Source organism: Capra hircus, chromosome 8, assembly GCF_001704415.2.
Source record: "Capra hircus breed San Clemente chromosome 8, ASM170441v1, whole genome shotgun sequence".
Taxonomy (NCBI): Eukaryota; Metazoa; Chordata; class Mammalia; order Artiodactyla; family Bovidae; genus Capra; species Capra hircus.
Genome location: NC_030815.1, coordinates 59,367,204 through 59,390,386, shown reverse-complemented (window position 1 = coordinate 59,390,386; position 23,183 = coordinate 59,367,204). Strand labels below are relative to the sequence as shown.

At 45.7% G+C, this 23,183-nt stretch overlaps 1 protein-coding gene across 3 annotated transcripts in view; it reads right to left on the bottom strand.

Moving 5' to 3' along the window:
* The window catches only part of UNC13B (unc-13 homolog B), a 219,152-nt gene that overhangs the window by 5,664 nt on the left and 190,305 nt on the right, over positions 1 to 23,183 (bottom strand). For all 3 annotated transcript variants that reach the window (XM_005683832.3, XM_005683831.3, XM_018052117.1), the window contains 18 exons: positions 21,789 to 21,958; positions 21,227 to 21,342; positions 20,721 to 20,884; positions 18,137 to 18,287; positions 16,681 to 16,749; positions 15,201 to 15,290; positions 14,768 to 14,896; positions 8,758 to 8,885; positions 8,039 to 8,124; positions 2,856 to 2,982; positions 2,626 to 2,722; positions 2,249 to 2,392; positions 1,864 to 1,941; positions 1,314 to 1,391; positions 985 to 1,073; positions 596 to 748; positions 350 to 473; positions 184 to 240 (listed from right to left, as the gene is read on the bottom strand). In XM_005683832.3, coding sequence (XP_005683889.2) covers positions 184 to 240; positions 350 to 473; positions 596 to 748; positions 985 to 1,073; positions 1,314 to 1,391; positions 1,864 to 1,941; positions 2,249 to 2,392; positions 2,626 to 2,722; positions 2,856 to 2,982; positions 8,039 to 8,124; positions 8,758 to 8,885; positions 14,768 to 14,896; positions 15,201 to 15,290; positions 16,681 to 16,749; positions 18,137 to 18,287; positions 20,721 to 20,884; positions 21,227 to 21,342; positions 21,789 to 21,958 — 2,050 coding nt within the window. The remainder of the gene's footprint in view (positions 1 to 183; positions 241 to 349; positions 474 to 595; positions 749 to 984; positions 1,074 to 1,313; positions 1,392 to 1,863; positions 1,942 to 2,248; positions 2,393 to 2,625; positions 2,723 to 2,855; positions 2,983 to 8,038; positions 8,125 to 8,757; positions 8,886 to 14,767; positions 14,897 to 15,200; positions 15,291 to 16,680; positions 16,750 to 18,136; positions 18,288 to 20,720; positions 20,885 to 21,226; positions 21,343 to 21,788; positions 21,959 to 23,183) is intronic.

Below are 23,183 nucleotides of genomic sequence, written 5' to 3'. Positions count from 1 at the left end.
CCAGAGAAAGCAACAACGTCAGGACAGCTTGTGGCCGTCATGAAAGTCCCCCACTTGTCAGCCCACAGCTGCATGCCCCTCTCCTTCTCCTCCTCTTCAGTCTTCAGAGCTCGGATTTCCCCTCTCCCAGGCAACCCTGCCCCTCCCATCTGGCTGCAAAAGGACCCCACGTATCCAGAGTACCTTGAGTTTGGAAAGTTGGCTCAGCTCCTTGGCAGCAGTGAAGATCAGCTGGGTGCCCTAGGCAGAGAGAGAATCATTCAGAGCAGAGAACTGCAAACTCCATCAGGAAGCAGAGAACTGGGTAAGGGAGACACAGCAGGGGGAAGTGGAAAGGAGCTGTCCTTACCGTCTGGTCAGTAAGTGGAGGCAGAACAATCATCCTTTCCATTGTGTTCATTACCACCCGCCAGAGCTCCTTCAGTACCCGCTTCAGGACCGTCTTCTCACACACAGTGGCAAAAAGTGTGAGGCTGCAGGGCCAGGCCACAGGTCAGGATGGGGTGAGTGCTCGAGAGGCCCCCTCCCTGAGCAGCTCCTCTGATTGCCTCTACCTGCTTCGTCCCTACAGGACAGTGCTGGGTGCTATACTCACTTGCCGTCCAGGAAGTCCATGAGAGGCCGGAGCACACTGTCTGCATCCTGAGTCACCGAGGCCCTTGTGTTGGGGGACGCGTTCCCTGGGCCCCGCACCTGGCTCAGGATGTCAGCCATTTGTCGCACGCACTCGTCAATCCGCACCTGGAAACTACACATGTGCCCACAGTGCAGCCCTCCTCGACCCCCACACACACGGGCTCTAAGCAGCTCCAGCTGCTCGGTCCCACCCAAGCGCACACGTGGTGCAGCCCCGACAGGGCAGGCCGGTAGGAAGAGGGGAAGATGCACAAAGGTGCGCTGGGCGGAGGCCAGTGGGGCAGGGGCTCCGGGACTGGCCAGGCACCACACCTGGCTCTGAGGGCTGTGTGTTCTGGGGCCACTGACCTGTTTCCAAACACCATGCTGAGCTCATCCAAAACTGTATTCAGTTTCACCTGAAGCTCCTTCAGACTGTCTGCAGTTTCAGGGTCCAGCTGTATCCACAGGAGGCAGGCTTGGCTAAGCTGGTTCTCTTAGGCTTTTCTCCCCTCCTGTGCCCCGACCCCTCCCTCCTAGGGCCTCTACCCCAATGCCTACTCAAATCTCTCAGCTAAAACCAGTCCAAATCCCAAGCTAAACTTCAGGTCTAGACCCAGTCAGGAGAGGGCAGAGTTCTATGGCTGAGGAGCTCGAGAACAAAGGAAGAATGCAGCAACCCTGAACCTCAGACCTACCTCCTTGCCTCCCATGGCCTCAAACATCTTCTCCAGCTGCACCCTCAGCTGCTGCATGTTGTTCATCAGGATGCAAGGCTGTGGGGACAGACAGAAGTGTTAAGTCTTAGCTCCATTCAGCACAGAACTCAATCTAGGGCCCCTGCCTCTATCACATGACTCCAAAAACCACAGGGAATTTACAGCACATGTTATACCTGTCTCTCCCTAAGCACTGAGATCTGGAAGCAATGCTGACAGCTCTCCTTAAAGGAAGACTAGAAGCAAATGTTTCTGCTTTAACCCTGAATAGGGGGGCCCCAGGTATTCATGGGATTACCCTTTATAACTCTCTGAATGTATTAAAAAAAAAAAAAAGCCTAAGCAAAGGGTCTCTAGCTCAGTAGAGGATAAATTACCAAATGGAGGCTCAAAAGAACTCCTTATCAGGTTCTTGTTATTTTGTGGCATAATCTCAAGCACAGCCCTGCTGGGAGTCACAAGTCAGGAGCATCACCCCATCCTCCTCAGCTCTGAGGACAGTTTCAAAAGCAAAAAGCCTGGCCCTCACCATTTTCTCCTTTGTGCAGTAAGCTGGGAAGTTCTTTGATAAGATGTCTGCATATTCCATGAGCACCTTCCCGATGGTCTGAGAAGAAAGGGGAAGAAGAAGGAGAGGGGACCCTTAGCTTTCCCCATGAGGATCGTACCTGGGGTCACACTTCTCCCAGAACAGTAACAACATGTACATAAAGAGGAATCTCAAAGTAGGGGACCAATCTCCCTCTCTACCTTACTGAAACAAACCCACCTATCTGCCCCAGACTCAAGTAAAGGAGCATGGGGTGATGCCAGGCTGTACCCAAAGGCCATCACAAAGAGGGGTTGATCTCATGTCTGTAGATAGGCTGTGAGTGTCATGGAGTAAGGGGAAAAGGGTAGGAGGGTCATGGTACCTTAGCAAATCTCCTCATGTAGTGGGCAAGGATGTTGGGGTCTGGGCATTCCAATTTCCGGATGATCTCAAAGCTCTGATTGAGCTGTGTGAAGACATCCACCACAGAGCAAGAGAAGAGTGCGTGCTCTGATGTCTGCTGGAACTAAGGAAGGCCACACACAGGGTCATCATCTGCAGCTGCTACCTCGTCCCAAGTCTGTAAGGCTCTGAAGGGCTCTCTGCACAGGAAGGGTGGCTCCATGGCTCTGGACAGCCCTCCGTATGGACTCCACCAGGCAGGGACGGCCATCCCGGCTACAGCCCAGGAACTCCTGCTGACAGCTAATTGCTGGGAGACCCGGCTAGACACCTGTGAAGTTCAAGCCCCTGACTTACCCCATCCTTCTTATCTCGTTCCAAGGCCCCACGCAGGAATTCCAAAGACACATCCTCATTCTCGTCCAGCCACTGCAGGACAAACTGCTCAAACCATCTGCAGCCAGGCAGGAAGATGGAGGGGTTGGAGCTAGTGGTTGGCAGCTGCCATGTGCCTGAGAGCAAGGATACTGGCAGTGCCCAGCCCCTGAGCCCCCCTTCCTTCTGCAGCCCCCCACATGATGACTCACGCTGGGTATTCGGGCACCTGGCCCTGGAGGGCAGGCAGATCCCGCACGTATTCATTGTGGAGCCACTTCACCTTGAAGTGCAGGTTCATGTAGTCAGCACTCTTACACAGCCTGTCTTTCTCATGCTCTGGTTGGGGGGAGAGAGGCGGGGTCAGGTACCAGCAGTGCAGGCCATGCTTCCTGAGCTTTCCCAAGGCAGATCCAGTTGGGTGGCGCTATCAGATGTCTTAGAAGAAGGGTGACTTCCCAGCACCTCCCCACAGCCACCTCCCCCTAGCAGTGAGTATTCTGCTAAAAGCCTGACCCAAATCTTCCTTTAGAGGCTAAGTCAGACACCCAGATAAGGCCCACAGTCTTCCTGTGCTGGCTTTTGGAAGTACTAGCGAGATACCGGCCACTGGTGAAGAAGGGGAGAAAAGGATACGGGCGCTAAGGCTGACCTGGGGAAACGGCCCAGGACATGAGAGGGATGACACTTTACTTTACGCTTTATCTTCCAGGGCTTTACTAATCCTAGTAGCTGAGCCATTTCCTCAGATGGACTTAAATGCAGAGATGAGCAGTCATACATGACATACATGGGTTACTGACAGCCACATAGAGACAGGGAAAACCAAAGTGGGCCCAAGCTAACAGGAAGAGCAGTTGAGCAGCCACAGCGTAACAGAATCCTGAGGTAAACTGGACGGTGCCAGAGCAGAGCTGAAACACTGGAAAATGAACTCTCGGAGAAGTATGAAATCAGTCAGTGTGGAAACCGTGGAAACACAGCCAGATGAAAGAGCCATCCTGCTACAGGAAATGGGATGCTTATGTGAAAGGTTATACAGCCAAGTCTGCAGAGGCTTCTGGAAAATCTAGGATAAAGATCACCAACAGCTTGCCCAGAGAGTCTAGAGCACTGGCCACACCCACAGGTTTCCTTCACCTACCCCCTTTAGAGATGAAGCATTAATTTTGTTTGAATAATAAAAGCCAACTGTGTGCCTACATATAACATAATGGTGAAAGCAAGCAAAATGGGGAGAGTACTGAGTGACAGGGAGGGGAAGGTCGTTGTCCTCGGGAACACTACTGCTCAACTCCGAGTTGCCACGGGTGATGCTCCTCCATGTCAAGATAGAACAGCCAGTCTGCCCTTGTCAATCAGTACAGCAGACACCCAAGGAGGAAATGGGAGACTGGGATTCAGCCTCAAAAGGCTCCTTTGTCCCAGGAATGTCATCTCCCGGCACTGAAGGCAGCACCGCCTCAACCCGAGGTTGCATTTGCAGACTCTTCTATGAAGCAGTGAGCCAGAGAAGAGGAAAAAGGAGTAAGACTAGAGGTATAGGGACAACAACCAAAAGTGCTTACCACCCAGAAAGAGGACTTTTCGTATACGAATGACAGTGGAGGCTTGTGACAGAGCAGAGACGCCAATGAGCAACACAGAAAGTGAAAAAGTCAGGGACACCAAAGAGACCCTCCCAGGGCCTCCCCCTTCTCTCCCACCCTGCTGTCCTTAAACCAGGCCAAGAACCTAGAAACATAAACAGGAACCACCAGGAGGGCCCTCTCTCCTTTCTGGTCAACAACCCACTGGGAGAAGGGGCAGTGCTGCTCTATCCCTTCAGAGCTACCTGATTCTTTTCTTCTAGGGACCTTCAAGCTACTGCGTTTGCAGAGAATTCTCACTTTCTCTGTCAATCCATAATCCGTACTCTGGCCTCAATCCCTAATTTCTAATTAACTTCTATGGTACAAAACCTAACAGGATGAATGATGAAACATTGCTGCTGCTGCTGCTGCTGCTAAGTCGCTTTAGCTGTGTCCCACTCTGTGCGACCCCATAGACTGCAGCCTACCAGGTTCCTCCGCCCATGGGATTTTCCAGGCGAGAGTACTGGAGTGGATTGCCATTGCCTTCTCTGGATGAAACACTGGCCACACTTTATTCTAACAAGTCTCATGGAGTCATGCTCCAGCAGTTACTTGAGGCTGTTGTTGGGGGCCAGGGGTGTTAGAGGATGGTTCATCTGTTAAAAAGGGGCAATTGAGTATCTAAACCTTCTCCTGCCCCTGACTTCCATGTTCCTCCCTCCATTCATCTTTCTCCCTGGAGAGTTCTTTCAGCCTCGTGATTTCAGCTACCAGACTGCTGACATCTCCTCCAGATCTCTCTCTGGTTCTGGTAATGTCTGTTCAAGTCTTTGATGGAACATCTCACTTTGCCTGGGTTTAACTCCAGTCACCATCTTTGCTATCTTAACATCTTCACCTCTTGTTTAGTACTGAGCATCATCTTCAAGTCTTCCTTCTTCCTATCTATTCATATCCATTTAACTCACCAATCCCTGTTAATTTCATCTCTAAAACTTCTCTGAAATTTATCCATTTCTTTATAGTCACACTTGTACCTGTCTAGGTCTCATTACCACCATCTCCAACCTGTATTACTATAATAGTCTCCAATCTGGTCCTCCTCCAACCTATTCTCTATATGGTAGCCAGAGTAAGTGGCTTTTCTATATTAAAAATGTGGTCATGTTAATCCCTTGTTTAACCTGGGTTGCTGTTCAATGGCTCTCAACTGCCTCAGGATAGAGTCCAAAATCCTAAATATGGCTTAAAACTTCCTGTATGATCTCGCTTTATCCTGCTTCTCTGTCTTCACCTCTCACGCATCTCTTCCCCTACAAGCTAAAGTGTTAATCACACTGAATTACTGTATCCAGTTCCCGAAGCATGCCAGCTCTCTCTAGAACCCAAGTCTCTGAACATACTGTAACCTCTGCCTAAAACATCTGTCTCTCCCTTTCCTGTCACGAATGCCTTCCCTCCCCACCAGCTAAGTTCTATCATCCTTCAGGTGTCAGTCAGTATATCACCTCCTAGAGAAAGCCCTCACAGGTGCTCTTTCCAGGTCTGGGTTATATGATTCTCAGCACCCAATGCCTATTCCCTTGGTAGCACTTAAGTTTGAATTGTAACTGCCAATTTATAGGTTTGTTATCTAGACTGATCTGAGCTTCTCACCAGCTAGGACTATGCCTCATGTATCTCATTGGGGTTCCAACAACTAGCACAGTATGTGGCACAAAGAATGTACTCAATATGCTTGGTGAACAGGGTGTGGATTTCCTGAAGAAACTTTCTGTTCTGTATCATAACTGGGACAGTAGTTACACAGGTGTACTTATTTGTCTAAACTCACCAAATTGTACTTAGAGTGTTATTTTATTTTATGCATATTATATCTCAATAAAGTTGACTTTAAAAAGGCTGAGTGAATGGTAGCATTCTAACAGCAGCAGTCAACACTATCCTTTTATCAACCAGGTCTCCAAACCCCTCCCTTTCTCTTGCCCTTCGCCATCCTGACAATCACCAAGCCCTGTCACAGCTTCCTTCCAACGTCTATCCACGCCCATTCTTCCTCTAAGTTCTCTGCTATAATTCGAGCCTAACCCCCTGCCATAAACTATCACATTGTCTGTACCCAGCTTCCAGTCTCTCCCTGTTCTGCCTGCCCCCATTTTCCACTGAGGTAAAATCTTATAAAAATGCTATTGTGTTAACACTGCATCTCTGCTCATGAGCCTTTAATAAATGTCAGGCAGTATTCTAAGTATGTCACATACATCTCAGCTGCTTCATTAGCTCAATGAAATAGATGCCATCATCACTCCCATTTTATAGATGAATAAAAATGGGAGCTCACAAGAATTAAGTAGCTCAGTCTAGAACACACTGTGGAGTAAGTGGTAAAACTGAGATTTGAAACCAGGTCAACATGAGTTCTTTCTTTAAAGCAGTTTTCAACTCTTTTATGTTTCTTTTAAACATCAGCAGAATTCCCCTTTTGAAAGAAATTTCATTTAAAGCCTCATATAAAATTGATAAAAGCAGAGCTGACTTGGCAGGCAGCAAGTAGAAGTCCTGGAGTTCTAGCCCTGCACGCCCCTCTCCTGCCCCCACCTCCACCCTCCTCTTGCCGTTTCCCCTTTTTACTTAATTCCTCTGTTTGAAAAACCTCTGTCCAACCTTACACTATTCCTCTTGTGGAATCCATACATTTTTCACAGGTACTTGTCTTCCCGCCCCCGCCACCCTGCCCCCCGCCCCTGCCACCCTGCCCCACGCCCCAAATTCACTACAGCTGGAGTTCTTTAAGAACTGGGGCAACACTCCTTGTTGCACTCACCACGTGCTGCCTGGGGGAAAGGGACAGGTGACCAAGTCAGAGGCCTGACCGGCTAAGGCATGGGCTACAGCCCCAGGCATGACCCAGCGCGGACAGGAGGCAGCCTGCTCTGGGGAAGAATTACAGAGTGTGCACGGACAGGACGTGACTGTCTCAAACTAAGCACAGATCTGCAAGGTTTCTTTCAACCTCCAAAGTTACTGCTCCTAAACCTCAAAAGTTTAAAAGTCTGAGAGGGTTACCCATTTCCTACCACCCTACCCAAATAACACAGGCAGACTCTGGTCTGTCCTTGCTCCGGACTGCTCCCCTCCATCTAGGTCCACTTTAACAGACTGAGGAGATGACTAACATAACATACAGCAACAGGAAATGCAACTGAATGAGCGAGCGCAGATGAGTGGAAACAGGAAGGTCTGACCCAGGAAGGTCTGATAGGGAGTGGCATCTTTGTGGGCCAAAGTGCGGGATGAGCAGAACAGCAGAATGAACAAGATGAGTAATAACTGGTTCCATGGAAGTAGTGAGGAGAGAAGCATCTTTCTGGGTTTGTCATGCCAATCTAGAACAACTTTCAAAGAAAGTCAGGCCAAGCAGTCTATGGTGTGAGAAAATAACCTTATCTATGTATTTAAAGTTCCATGACTCTGTAAAACTGTAAAGGCAAGTGTCATAAGGCCATTCTCTAGGGAGTGGGCCACTTGAGAACACCCAGCATGGGAAGAGTTGATCTCTGGGCTGGGAAAGTGTGAAATAGGTACCTGCTCTGGAGCTGGAAGGAGGAACCTACATCCACACAGCAATTTCCATTACTCCTTTGGCTGAAGCTTTGCCTACCCAAGGTCTCCTGAGGCCTATCACCCACTATGCCTAGAATCTCTCTAGTTTCCTACTACACTATTCACCTAGAACGTGTAGTTGTCTGGGAGACGAAAGGGATGGCAAACAGGTGCTTTGGCTAGGGGTTTGCAGCCCACTGCCATGGGCACACCCTTACCCTCCAGTGCATATTTCATGTCTTGGGCAAAGAGTTGCCACATCACTTCTGCGCTGACTTTTCCCACATTCAACTCCTGGGGAAACCTGGATGATGGAAGGAGACACAGTCAGAGAAGAAGGCAGAGGCATTTGATTTGATTAATTCTTTGATTTGATTAATTCATTCTGAGGTCAGATTGAAGAGAGGAGAAGCCTAGGAAACAGGGCTAGGCTCCAACTGTAGAATAAGGACCCAGGGCCAGTGGTAGGCAGAGGGACACATTGGGGCAGAGGATCCCCTCAGGCAAGGTGGCCCTAGGGGAGATGATGCCTAGAAGGCAGGGAACTCTGGCCAAGAGGAGAAGGGCTGAAAGACAAGCCCAGGCTAAATAAGCTAGAGCAGAAGGAGCAAGAAGTTGGGCATCAGAAGGCCCTCTTTATTCACAGCAGACGGACACATACACGCCTGGCCTCTGGATCCCCAGGGACTCCTAGGGCAGCCACTCCCAGAGGTCTCTCTCCAGGGAGGCTGGCTCAGTCTGGGCGGGGCCCCTCATTATGTTTCCACACCTGTCTCCAGAAACAGTTACCCAGACAGATACAAGGGACAGAGGGACAGACGGACGAACAGGAGGAAGAGGTGGCACTGTGAACACACAGAGACAGGAAAGAAAGAGGCTGTTAGACAGGTGGACAAACCAACCACCAAACAGAAAGGCCAAGTGAGGTGATACTTACTGGTTCAGAACGAGGGTGTAGGAATTCTTATCTTCCTCTATGATTGACACAATGAGTGTGATGAGTTTGGGCCAGAAATCCAGGTTCCTAATGCTGGGCCCCTGTTCTTCTGGAGGCAGCTCCTGATTCTTATTCCCAAGAAGATGGTGATAGATAGAGAGAGTCAGAGAAGAATATGGAGTCTTCCTCTCCCCCTTCCCCACGCTGTGGCCCTTCCTTTAGAATCAGGCACCCTTCCTTTCCCATACCCTGTCTTCCACAAGATACCACCACCCGTTCTATCAGAGCGATGACCACTGGGAGGTCCTTGAACAGAAAGAATCTGTCCCTGAGAACTTCTCTCCCAAGCTCCAGAGCATTGCTCTAATAAGCTTGACCAGTCCAGGAGACATAAAGATGCCTGTCTCCCTTCCTTCTTCTCCAAGTAGCTAAGAGCATAGTGAATTCCTGGTTGAAGTAAACAGCCCCGTCAGTCTAAATAGGTCTAGTTCCCTGTGATCCCCACTGGCAGTTCTTTTATTCTAGTGGTGGCCCCCTCTAACATTACCCACTGCCCCACCACACATAAGTACATCTCAGCACTGAGAAGTTCCTTCAAGTTCTACAGGAGCTACAGAACAGTTCCAGCATGCAGGCTGGCCCAGCCCTCAGGGAAGCAAAACCTCCCTTAGCCCCCTGAAAATCATTAGGGGAAAGAACTGCATTTGGAAGTTATTTGCCTAGCTGGATAAGAAAAGGCCTTGGGAAGCCAAGAATATTCAATGGGGAAAGGATATTCTCTTCAATAAATGATGTTCAGAAAACTGGATAGCCACAAGCAAAAGAATGAAATTAGACCCATACGTTATGCAGAGGCCATGTAGCTCAGAGGGTAAAGCGTCTGCCTATAATGCGCGAGACCCGGGTTTGATCCCTGGGTCAGGAAGATCCCCTGGAGAAGGAAATGGCAACCCACTCCAGTCCTCTAACTCAAAATGGATTAAGGACTTAAATGTAAGACCTGAAACCATAAAGCTCCTTGGAAAAAAAAAAAACATGGGAAAAGCTCCCTGATAGTCATTTTGGATATGACAACAAAATAAAAAATCAAAAAGACTATATCAAACTAAAAGGTTTCTACACAGCAAAAGAAACAATCAACAAAATGAAAAGACAACCTACAGAGGGTGGAAAGTATTTGTAAACCACCTATCTGATAAGGGGTTAATTCCCAAATAGATAAGGAACTCAAATAACTCAATAGCAAAAAACAAAACAAACAAAAAAACGCCCAATCTGGCAAAAAAACTGGGGGAAGACTTAAACAGACATTTCTCCAAAGGAAATACACAAATGCCCAACAAGTACATGGAGAGGTTTTCAAATCACCAATCATTAGGGATGTGGATGTGATTGGTGATGGAAGTAAAGTCCGATTCTGTAAAGAGCAATACTGCATAGGAATGGAGAATGTTAGGTCCGTGAATGAAGGCAAATTGGAAGTGGTCAAACAGGAGATGGCAAGAGTGAACATCAACAATTTAGGAATCAGTGAACTAAAATGGACTGGAAGGGGTGAATTTAACTCATGACCATTATATCTACTACTGTGGGCAAGAATCCCTTAGAAGAAATGGAGTAGCCATCATAGTCAACAAAAGAGTCCAAAATGCAGTACTTGGATGCAATCTCAAAAATGACAGAATGACGTCTGTTCATTTCCAAGGAAAACCATTCAATATCACAGTAATCTAAGTCTATGCCCCGACCAGTAATGCTGAAGAAGCTATAGTTGAACGGTTCTATGAAGACCTACAAGACCTTCTAGAACTAATACCCAAAAAAGATGTCCTTTTCATTATATGGGACTGGAATGCAAAAGTAGGATGTCAAGAAATACCTGGAGTAACAGGCAAATTTGGCCTTGGAGTACAGAATGAAGCAGGGCAAAGGCTAATAGAATTTTGCCAAGAGAACGCACTGGTCATAGCAAACACCCTCTTCTAACAACACAAGAGAAGACTCTATACATGGATATCACCAGACGGTCAATACCAAAATCGGAGATGGAGAAGCTCTGGAGAAGCTCTATATAGTCAGGAAAAACAAGACTAGGAGTGGACTGTGGCTCAAATGATGAACTCCTCATTGCCAAATTCAGACCGAAATTGAAGAAAGTAGGGAAATCCACTAGACCATTCAGGTATGACCTCAATCAAATAATTTATGATTATACAGTGGAAGTGATACATAGATTCAAGGGATTCGATCTGATAGAGTGCTTGAAGAACTATGGATGGAGGTTGATGACATTGTATAGGAGGCAGCGATCAAGACCATCCCCAGGAAAAAGAAATGCAAAAAGGCAAAATGGTTGTCTGAAGAGGCCTTACAAATAGCTGTGAAAAGAAGAGAAGCAAAAGGCAAAGGAGAAAAGGAAAGAGAATGCAGAGTTCCAAAGAATAGCAAGGAGAGGTAAGACAGCCTCCCTCAGTGATAAACACAAACAAATGGAGGAAAACAACAGAATGGGAAAGACTAGAGATCTCTTGAAGAAAATTAGAGATACCAAGGGAACATTTCATGCAAAGATGGGCACAATAAAAGACAGAAATGGTATGGACCTAACAGAAGCAGAAGATATTAAAAAGAGGTGGCAAGGATACACAGAAGAACTATACAGAAAGATCTTCATGACCCAGGTAATCATGGTGGTGTGATCACTCACCTAGAGCCAGACATCCTGGAATGTGAAGTCAAGTGGGCCTTAGGAAGAATCATTATGAACAAAGCTAGTGGAGGTGATAGCATTCCAGTTGAGCTATTTCAAATCCTAAAAGATGATGCTGTGAAAGTGCTGCACTCAATATGCCAGTAAATTTGGAAAACTCAGCAGTGGCCACAGGACTGGAAAAGGTCAGTTTTCATTCCAATCCCAAAGAAAGGCAATGCCAAAGAATGCTCAAACTACTGCACAATGGCACTCATCTCACATGCTAACAAAGTAATGCTCAAAATTCTCCATGCCAGGCTTCAACAATACGTGAACCATGAAATTCCAGATGTTCAAGCTGGTTTTAGAAAAGGCAGAGGAACCAGAGATCAAATTGCTATAATCCGGTGGATCATGGAAAAAGCAAGAAAGTTCCAGAAAAACATCTACTTCTGCTTTATTGACTATGCAAAGCCTTTGACTGTGTAGATCACAACAAACTGAGGAAAATTCTTCAACAGATGGGAATACCAGACCACCTGACCTGCCTCCTGAGAAATCTGTATGCAGGTCAAGAAGCAACAGTTAGAACTGGACATGGAACAATACACTGGTTCCAAATCGTGAAAGGAGTACGTCAAGGCTGTGTATTATCACCCTGCTTATTTAACTTATATGCAGAGTACATCATGAGAAATCCTGGACTGGATGAAGCACAAGCTGGAATCAAGATTGCCTGGAGAAATATCAATAACCTCAGGTATGCAGATGACACCACCCTTATGGCAGAAAGCGAGTAAGAACTAAAGAGCCTCTTGATGAAAATGAAAGAGGAGAGTGAAAAAGTTGGCTTAAAACTCAACATTCAGAAAACTAAGATCACGGCATCTGGTCCCATCACTTCATGGCAAATCGATGGGGAAACAATGGAAACGGTGACAGACTTTATTTTGGGGGGCTCCAAAATCACTGCAGGTAGTGACTGCAGCCATGAAATTAAAAGACACTTGCTCCTTGGAAGAAAAGTTATGACCAACCTAGGCAGCATATTAAAAAGCAGAGACATTACTTTGCCAATAAAGGTCTGTCTAGTCAAGGCTATGGTTTTTCCAGTAGTCATGTATGGATGTGAGAGTTGGACTATAAAGAAAGCTGAGCACCGAAGAATTGATATTTTTGAACTGTGTTGTTGGAGAAGGCTCTTGAGAGCCCCTTGGACTTCAAGGAGATCCAACCAGTCCATCCTAAAGGAAATCAGTCCTGAATGTTCATTAGAAGGACTGATTCTGAAGCTGAAACTCCAATACTTTGGCTACCTGATGCAAAGAACTGACTCATTGGAAAAGACCTTGAAGCTGGGAAAGATTGAGGGAGGGAGGAGAAGGGGACAACAGAGGATGAGATGGTTGGATGGCATCACCCACTCAATGGACAGAAGTTTGAGGAAGCTCTGGGAGTTGGTGATGGACAGGGAAGCCTTGCGTGCTGCAGTCCATGGCGTTGCAAAGAGGCAGACAAGACTGAGCGACTGAACTGAACTGAATCAGAAAACTAAGATCATGGCATCCGGTCAGTTCATTAATCAGTTCAGTTCAGTTCAGTTGCTCAGTCATATCCGACTCTCTCTTTGCAACCCCATGAATCACAGCACACCAGGCCTCCCTGTCCATCACCAAATCCCAGAGTTCACTCAGACTCACGTCCATTGAGTCAGTGATGTCATCCAGCCATCTCATCCTCAGTCGTCCCTTCTCTTCCTGCCCCCAATCCCTCCCAGCATCAAAGTCTTTTCCAATGAGTCAACTCTTTGCATGAGGTGGCCAAAGTACTGGAGTTTCAGCTTTAGCATCATTCCTTCCAAAGAAATCCCAGGGCTGATCTCCTTCAGGATGGACTGGTTGTAGTCCAAGGGACTCTCAAGAGCCTTCTCCAACAACACAGTTCAAAAGCAGAACTGAATCAGTAGGGAAATGCAAATCAATGAGATATCACCTCATATCTGTTAGAATGGCTTTTATCAAAAAGAGAAGAGATAAATGTGAGTGAGATGCAGATTATATCCCTAGCACTTGACCTTGTTCAAAGAACAGATAGATGAATGAATCAAGGACTGAAGGTCAGTAGAGGGAAATGAACGACACCAAGGGTTTACTTCAGGCTTTCCTGAGAGCTCAGTAGGTAGAGAATCCACCTGCAATGCAGGAGACCCCAGTTCAACTCCTGGGTCAGGAAGATCTGCTGGAGAAGGGATTGCCTACCCACTCCAGAGTTCTTGGGCTTCCCTTGTGGCTCAGCTGGTAAAGAATCCACCTGCAACATGAGAGACCTGGGCTCGATCTCTGGGTTGGGAAGATCCCCTGGAGAAGGAAAACACTACCCACCCCAGTATTCTGGCCTGGGGAATTCCATGGACTCTATATATGGGGTCAGAAAGAGTCAGATACGACTGAGTGACTTTCACTTTCACTGAGGGTTTACTTCAGTACAAATAATGAGAAAGTAAGAGTGAAAGAAAGTTAAAAATAAAACAACAGCAAAATAGAAAAGCTAAAGAAAGTCCTTGAATGGTTTATAAGGCCTCTTTCAAAGTCTAGATTTATCTAAAACTAGGTCAGATTCCTCTTTGTGATCCCACGGACTGAAGCCAAAAGGCTCTTCTGTCCAAGAATAGTAGAGTGGGTTGTCATTTCCTTCTCCAGGGGATCTTCCTGAGTCAGGGACTGAACCTGGGTCTCCCTGATTGCAGGCAGACTCTTTACCAACTGAGCCACTAGGGAAGACCTAGGGAATAGAGACCAAGTATTCAGACAGACTCCTGCATAACTGAAAGATAAAAGCTAAAAACAGTTTCTTTCCCCAACAGAGAGAATCTGTAGATGGATGGCGAAGCCTTGAGTGCGGCAAGCTAAACAAAGGCTCCAGTAGCTCAGATCTCAGGGGAAGGGAGCCTGGAACACAGAGGTGTTTACGTGAGTCAGAATAAAATTAACCTCAGGGGGAAAGCAGACTCTAGAAAGGACTAAGAATTCACCTACTCACTCCCTGAACTGAGTTCAAATTTAGGTCCTTTTCTTCAATACCAAAGTAAAATTTATTGTTGCTGTTTCTGTTCAACTCAGTTATGTAACATCTTATCCAATGGTTCCTATCCATCTACAAATGTCTCACATGATCTAGATGGGCCCCACTCCACAACCCACTCACTCCCGAGAACATCAAGGACTTTTCCTGAGCTCCTTTCCACCACAATCATAGGAAAGAAAGCTGAGGCTTCAAGAACCACTGATAGCTGGCCCCACCTGAGTCCGATCCTCTTACCAGCTGGTACTGGCGACTGTACAAGTCATGGCAGTTGTTGAAGATATACTCATATGTTGAGTTCAAACAGGCCTTCACACAATCTTTTACTACCTGGCTGGCTCTTGGAGGGCTCTGAAGTTCTTGAACCTGCCAATTAATTAAAAAAATATGGGTCCAGGGTCCTGCTGACCTGAGTGAGATTTCTTCCTAGAAGTGCCCCCAAACTTGCGCTGAGATGAAATTGTCAGCATAGCTGACGGAGAGAACTACCTAGTCCATCTTTCATGATCTATGATCTTCTTGGAAGTAACTCAGGAACAGATGTATGGAAATATAAGTTTAGAGGTGATGGATCTTATAGCCTTAGACTATATACTCAATGAGTCTTAGCTTCCATGTCCTGAGGCCAGGTCCCCAGCCTAGCACCACCCAGCCCAAATTCATCTCTTACCTTCATTCGGAAGAAAGTAATGCTGGTCAGCAAATCCACTGTGGACTTTAAGTCCTGAAGTCGCTCAGGGCTCCCAGCAGGGAAATTATTCTGTTGCGAATCAAGAAAATGTAAGAGAGGAACAGAAGAATATGAAAGCCTTCCCTGCGAAAAGCAAGGGATCAGAAGCTTCCTAAGGACCACCCATAGGGATCTCTCCTAGTGAAGCAGAACAAAAATGCTGTAAGACTACATCTCTCTCTCTCTTTTCCATGGACTCAGGCCCTTGCCAAAAGCAGGTGTTAATAACCCCAGGCCCAGAAAGCAACACGTCCTACCCTAAACCCTACTTCCCATGCAACGTGTGAGTATTTGCACAAATAAACATACAGACATTCACACACACACACACACACTTTTTTCTTGGGTGAAGAGTCTTACACCCAAACAATGAGTTCTTCAGAAGTTACAATCTAACTGTATATCATGGAATATAAGTGGAGCCACACTACAAAAAAGACTGGGATCCAGGACATATACTTTCTGTACAGTGGATCTTGGTTACTCTACCATTCTGGAGCCAGCAGATGGCAAAGCTCTGAGCAGAACTGCTTTTGGAGTGAGTTCCTTAGGCTCTTTCCACCTTAGGATCTTTCTTTCCTTTTGGCATGAGTTTTAGGGAGAAGCTGCCAAAGAGAGCTTAAGGAAGATGCTGCACCACTCTCCATTTTAAGGGTTGCTTTTTTTAAACCTTCAAAGGGCTACTTATATGCCAAATACAAGATATACAGTCAACTCTCCATTATTCGTGCAAATGGAGGGCACTGAAGGTGCAGATAATTAAAACTGCACTTCTTGACTTTGAGGTTGTTTTATACTTACTTTTTAATGTGGGTATATTGCCTGTTCTGGAAATTCACAACACTTTAAAGCAAGTAATGAAGTCATTCTAAGGCTTAACTTATGAAGAACAAAAAAACTGCCCATTTCCCTGTCCTGATCTAGACACTCAGCTTCCTGGTATATCTCTGTCCTCCCTCCATTCTAGAAATGGACATATCTGCTACAAATTACTTGCCCAAGCCAAGCTACTCTCTCTTCCCTTAGCCAGATTCGCACACCTTGCCTGGAAAATGAGGAGAATCTGGCAAGACACAATAAGAAAACATAACTATCTATGTTTTAAAGGGCATTTCTGGAAGAGATTATCCTTAGGAGACTCCCTGATGGGAATATCATCAGAGAGTTTGGTAGAGTGACATGTGTGGGGTTAGAAAGCCAACTATCTATAAAGAGCAACCACACCTGCTACTGTTTAAACACTGCATGGTCCCTGGAGTTGGAGGACCCACAGGTGTCAGTGATGTTGGCCGTACTCAGATGTGATGAAAAGGACTAATTTTCCTTGCCTTCAATTTTTATAGTTGTGATTGGCCCATAGTCTCTCTAGACTGATCTTGATATTATCCTCGTCCTACCCCACAGCCATGTCTTCACTCACCCTGTAGGTAGAGAGGTCAATCCTCAGTGAGTTGTGCAGCTGGTCCAGGAGTTTCACAAATCTCTCTTTCTGAGGGTGGTAAACAAATAATGGAGAAGAAAAAAGATCAGTTCATGAGCCCTCAGACTGTAGCAAAAACAGCACCATCTCGAGGTGAGGAGAAAACACTGAGTTGGGGACACATCGGGTCTCATATTTGCCAAAGAGAACTACAAACCACGCAGAGAAATGGGATAGGTCGTTCTTGTTCCATCTCTTAGCATTCAGACTGGGGACTCTTCCCACACTGACAAAAGGAGATACGTTTCTGGGACTGGAAACAGCGCTTAATACAAATCAAGAGGAGATGACCAGTCCATCTCCATCCCGCTGGGACTCTAACTCATCTCAGGAAACTCTAGACACAGTCTCCAACTTATTCCTGAGTCTGTGGTGTCCTAACTTATCTCAGGATAGCTCTTAACAGTGAAACAGCCACTGCCTGGCAGTGACAAGGGGAGAGAGAAATAGTGATACATTTGGAAGGTGATCAGTGATATATTTGGAAGGTGGAACCACATTCCACATCATTTCCCTTAGTTTACGCATTTTAAATATCAAAATAAATAACGAATACTATTTGATAGTTTATTTTTATAAAAGTATAATTAAATACAGAATAACGTTCCTGTAGGCTATTCATACAGTGGTCCTAGAACTCACATATTGATAATATTATAACATTAGATATTAAGTAAATATACTGTCAAGAGACAGAAAGGAGCAGATATTTGACTGGCTTAATCAATGACACTAATTCCTCTACAGAAAGACTATCAACATCAAAAAAGTGATTACTACCAAGGAAAAGCACTCAGAGATCAGAGATACTGATTTGGGAGTATCAGTAATATTATCTCTAAGAGTAGTCTTTGTGGTGGATCAGAAATATTCCATCCAGCTTATATTGAACTTACATCAGGTGACATTACGAGCAATGATTCAACTTCTCAAATACTTTAACAACAGGAAAGGGTATACCCTGGATCAGGAAAACAGTCCAGACACTAAGAAAGGGTTAAGTTCAGGTATGTACTGGTATTCTTGCTTAGATGTCAGACCATATGAACTTAAGTGGTACGAATCTGTCAGAGAGAGACTGAATAATAAGAAGGTTCCTTTGTGAACCTGCAGGGCTGAGGAACATGGTGACTCAACCAAGCTTTTGGCCCAGAAAGTTCTCCCTCAGCCCACGTCGTGCCCCTACCAAACCACCATGGTGCTATTCCACCTTTTCTCATTTATCCATATCTGAGGAGAGTCTACTGGCATAGACTAAATACCCATAAGGAAACAAGTTCACTATCTAGGTGGCACTATATATTTGAATTTTTAGGCATATCAGCAGTACCAATTGAACAATCAAACACTTGTTAATTGATAACAATCAGGTAACATGTCTTAATATCACACTCACCCCAAAGTTGGAGGCTGCAAAACGATCAGATGCAGAGACATTGGTGGAGGCAGTTGTGTGGGCATAGTAGGCATTGATGTTGGCCAGTAAGGTGCTCATCACTGCTGGCACACCAGGACACATGTACTTGGATGACAAACATGCAAAATGCCTGAAAAACAGCATCTTCAGCCTCAAAGACTCTTCAGGGTTTGTGGTAAAAGCCAAGTAATCAAAAGATCCCACTCTTGTGTATGAAGCTTATGATCACCTTGGCAAACAAAGATTTTCATAATTTATTTATTCAAATATACATTCAATGAATACCTACTATGTGCCAGGCCTTATGTTAAGTTCCAGAATCCGAAAAGGTGATAGCCTGGCAAGTGTCAGAAGGTAAGTCAGTAACTTAAGGCATGCTATACAAAAATTCTGTGGGAACATGCAGGAAGGTCATCTAAATTAGAATGGCTGGGGGCTAGAACAGACTAGAAAAAAGGCTTCTCAAAGAAGAGATAGTTGAAACAAGTCTTAAAAGATAGTAAGAATTAATCATTGGAGAAGTATGCGGGCAAAGGGAAACTGTATTTCAAAACCAAATCTCTTCATGGATAAAGTCGTTCATTTGGGAAACCTTCCGTATAGCCCTTGTGCAAGTGTTTGATAGACAAATACTAAGGAATGACAGAGGAGCAGCAGACAGAGAACAGACAGTAAAAGGAGTTTATCCGAGATGCTATGGTACTTTTTAAACAAAGGCTTACTGTGATCAGATTAGTTTTTCAAGAAGGTCACCCTGATGGTAAATATCAGAAAAGAAAACTTGGAGAGAGGTAAGACTAAGACAGAAAGACCAATTGAAGAGTTATTGCAATCACTCAGAAAGGAAGCAACAAGGCACCAAATGGAACAAAGAAATGGTTAAGAGCATAGACCCAATAACCAGACTCTAGGGTTGAGTCACAGCTCCACCACTCAGGGACTTTAGATCAATTACTTCAACTTCTTTATGCCTGTTTTTTACCTACAAAATGGAAATAATAATGACCTGGGGATGAAATGAGTTAACATTCATAAATTACTTAGACCAGTGCCTGGCACGTAAGGAAATGGTATATAGAAGTTGTTATTATTATCATTATTACTGAGCTATAGCAATACTGATAGATTAAAAATGTTTCTAGAAGGTAGAATCTAGAGGTTTCAGACTGATTGCATGGTGGTAGTAAGAAAAAAAAGTTTAAGCTGACATCTGAATTTCTGTTTGGATAACCGTGTAATAAACTGTTCCATTTACTAAAATCAGAAATACAGGAAGAACAGAACAGATTTGCTGGAGACAACATTGATTTGGATTTTGATCATATTGAGTTTGCAATGCCTGTGGCAATACCCAGAAAGCAAATCAAAATGGATCTGAAACTCAGGAAAAGATCTGGTCTGGAGAAAGAGATCTGGGAGTCCTAAGCTCAAAAGTAGTAGTTGAGGTTATAGGCTTGAATGAAGTCATCCAGGGAGCGTGAAGAGAGCAAGAAAGGCAGAGGGGCCATTCTCTAACCTCATTCCTCAACATGTTTCTCCCTCTAGACTAAACTTCTTGTAATTCTTTGAATAGTCTATGCTCTGCTGAATCTTAGCATCTCTGCACATGTTCTACCAGAAATGCCCTTCCCTCTTTTCTGTATTTCAAGTGTCAGCTCTTCAACAGCTTCCCTCACAGGCCTCCCCTCAAATTTAGATGCTCTCATCATTTAGATGCTCTCATTACTTCTCGATAGCAATTATCACATTATAATGCAATTGTTTGTTTACTGGTCTGTCTCTCCAGTATTCTTGCCTTGAGAATCCCAGGGATGGAGGAGCCTGGTGGGCTGCAGTCCATGGGGTCGCTAAGAGTTGGACACGACTAAGCGACTTCACTTTCACTTTTCACTTTCATGCAGTGGAGAAGGAAATGGCAACCCACTCCAGTGTTCTTGCCTGGAAAATCCCAGGGTCAGTGGAGCCTGGTGGGCTGCTGTCTATGGGGATCGCACAGGGTCAGACGTGACTGAAGTGACTTAGCAGCAGCAGCAGCTCTCCTGCTCCACCAAGTTCCCCAAACACAGAGGCCCCCTTATTCATCTTCGTGTTCTCAGCATGTGGCACAACATATGACACATACAAAGAACTAAGTCAAACTAAATAAAAGCAGCACAGCCAGGGCTCTAGCTACCTTCTGCTTTCCCAGCGCTGTTTCCTTTGCAGCCCCTCTGACACAGAGCCTGTAACTCTTCTCACAGTGGGGATTTCTGTCATAGCACGTGTACCCTGTATGCTCAGGCCTGTAATGACTGGGCAAGTCTGTTCTCATATACACACCCATGCTCTGTGAATTTTGGGGTAGACAGACAACTCCCCTCTCCTTGAGTTACTGATAAACACACTCCCTTTATACATATACTCCATCTGCCTTGGGGAACAGATCCACTCACTCAGCTCAGAGAGGGAAAGCAATGAATTACTGCATACTACCCAACTAGGGACCTGTCCACTCCATCAATGTACCTCCATCAGCTATTTCAAGAGTTAGTAGCCATTTCCCAGGGCCCCAGGGGAGCCTTACGTCATGGCCTGATATATGGACTCAATGCCATAGCGCATGGCAAATTCATCCACAATTTCCTGGGCAGTCTCATCAAAGTACACCTTCCACGCATCGTCTCCTCGAGCCTCAGGGATCTGGACTCCTCCACTGCCCTGAATGTCCGTAAGGTAATGGAAGAGGTTCTGTAGGAGACACAGTAAAATATATATTGATATTAAAGAGTTAAACTATATATTAGGAAAAACCCCTGTTGGTAAAGACCAGGAGAGCATGAATAGGGTTCAACAGAAATTCTGTCCTTAAGTCACTGCTTGGTAACTCCTATGGCCCCAGTAGTCTGTTCTCGTGTTAGTAAAAGAGAACTGAGGCTGGGACTGTTTCTTGGGCTTGTCCGCCACACACAGTGAGCCAAGAATAAAATAAAAATGGGCTCCAGAACTTCAAGTAGCAAGCCATCCTACTTATTGTCAAAGGCACCTCCCAACCTAGCTTTCTGGCACCCCATCTCCCAAGAGCGGGCTCACCTCATGGAGACACGTATACTGCACATGATATGGGGCTACCTTCTCCTCCCCCTTGATCTCCACGCTGATTTGCAGTCGGATGGCCCCCGAGACAGCTGACTTGTCTGTCCTCTTCTCTAGGAAGGAAAGAAGACTGGAGACTGACTACAATGCATCTGCAGACAGCACCCACAGCTCCCATCCCGGCTTAACCCAAAGGAAAGGAGGCACCGACACAAGCGTTCACCAAACAGGCGAACTCACTGCAGTGAACGTATACTTCACAAATACCCCAGAACTGCCTGCATGGGAGAAAAGAAGTGCCCAGTGGGCTAAAGGCACTATGGGTGAGATCTCACTTTCTAAAAGCTGGAAAAAATGTTCAGCCAGAGTCCACCCCAGACACCCCCAGGCTTCTGTCCCCGTCTCTATCTGTGGTAGGTTCTCTGCTGGGAAAGCAAGCTCTGTATGGAGATGTGAATGCTCTGGGGACTGAGTGGTGGACTCGGTAGACACGGTTTTCCTCAGGTTCCCCAGTCATGCTCTCCCTTCCCAGAAGCTTTCTCTGGTCCTGCTTCCTCACCCAAGTTGTACCAGACGTCCATTTCGCCACTCAGAGTTCGAACCTCAATGATGGTTTGGCCAAGGAAATCGTCAGACTCTCGCTTTAGCCGCTGCTTTACTCGTGACTTGATGTCATCATCCTCATCCCACACACGTACCTTAATGCGGTCGGAAGAGTTGTGGCACTCACTGTAAGAGAGTCAGGCAGGTTCTGTTATGGATGGACCCAGCAACCCTCTCTCTTATGACTTCCACTTCCTTCCGAAAGCTCTACCAGCTGCACTTGAGGCTGACAGAGGAAGAGGAGGAGTCAAAGAACGCTGGTACTCAAGTCCCCAGTGAGTTGGGCTATCTGAGCAAATGGCTCTCCAGCCCTTAGCCTGGGTAGCCCTCGTCATGCTATTATCCAGTCCTGACTGCGCTGGACAGAAGCGGGGAGGAGAGGAGTAATTAGGGACAATGTTGATTTCCTGCCAGCTAGCTATATAAACAAAACCAACAGAAAGCAGCCTGACAGATGCCACAGAACCCTAGGAAGCAGCTGGTAGTTCCCTCCCCAGAGTCCTATATGAAGTCCATAAAGATGTTAAATGTTCATGGTAAGCCCATCTGGTCATATTTGCTTTAGTTTTCTACCTAACATCCCCATATATCTGGGAATGTGCTTGGTGGACTTCTCTCATTCTCCTTCTTCTTCTTTTTTTTTAATCATTCTTTAATATCCACTTGACTTGTCATTTTCTCTATGGTGCTTGCTTTGGAAGGGTAGCTTGCCAGGTACCTCCCTCACACTCTCCATCCCCAGCAGTTGCTTTTTGGATCCCCATTGCCTTATCTAAAAGTTGTACTTGGCAGAGTCTGCTGCTCCTTACCCTATGTTCTCATAATGTCTTTGTACATTCTGTTAAGATATTATAGGATAACTACTGGTCTACTGAAAAATAACAGACAAATCATCAATAAGCCTCTTAAAGCCAGGCATTGTCTTACACATTTTTAGATAGACAATATCATGTTGGGTGTCTTATACAGAATACAAGTGTGTGTTAGTCACTCAGTCATGTCTGGCTCTTTGCAACCCCACAGACTGTAGCCCACCAGGCTCCTCTGTCCGTGGAATTCTCCAGGCAAGAATACTGGAGTGAAAGTATCCCTTTCCAGGGGATCTTCCCAACCCAGGGATTGAACCTGGGTCTCCCAGACTGCAGGCAGATTCTTTACCATCTGAGCCACCAGGGAAGCCCATACAGACTACAAATTGCTTACTAAATGAAAAGTGGGCAAAACTGACTATAGAGCCAACTCATTTAGAATTAACTGTAAGTATCGCTTCTTGGCCTTTTGCCAAGATTGAGTGTAGAATTAACCATAAGTAATATTCAAGCAGGAACCAGTCAGCTTCTTGAAAAACAGG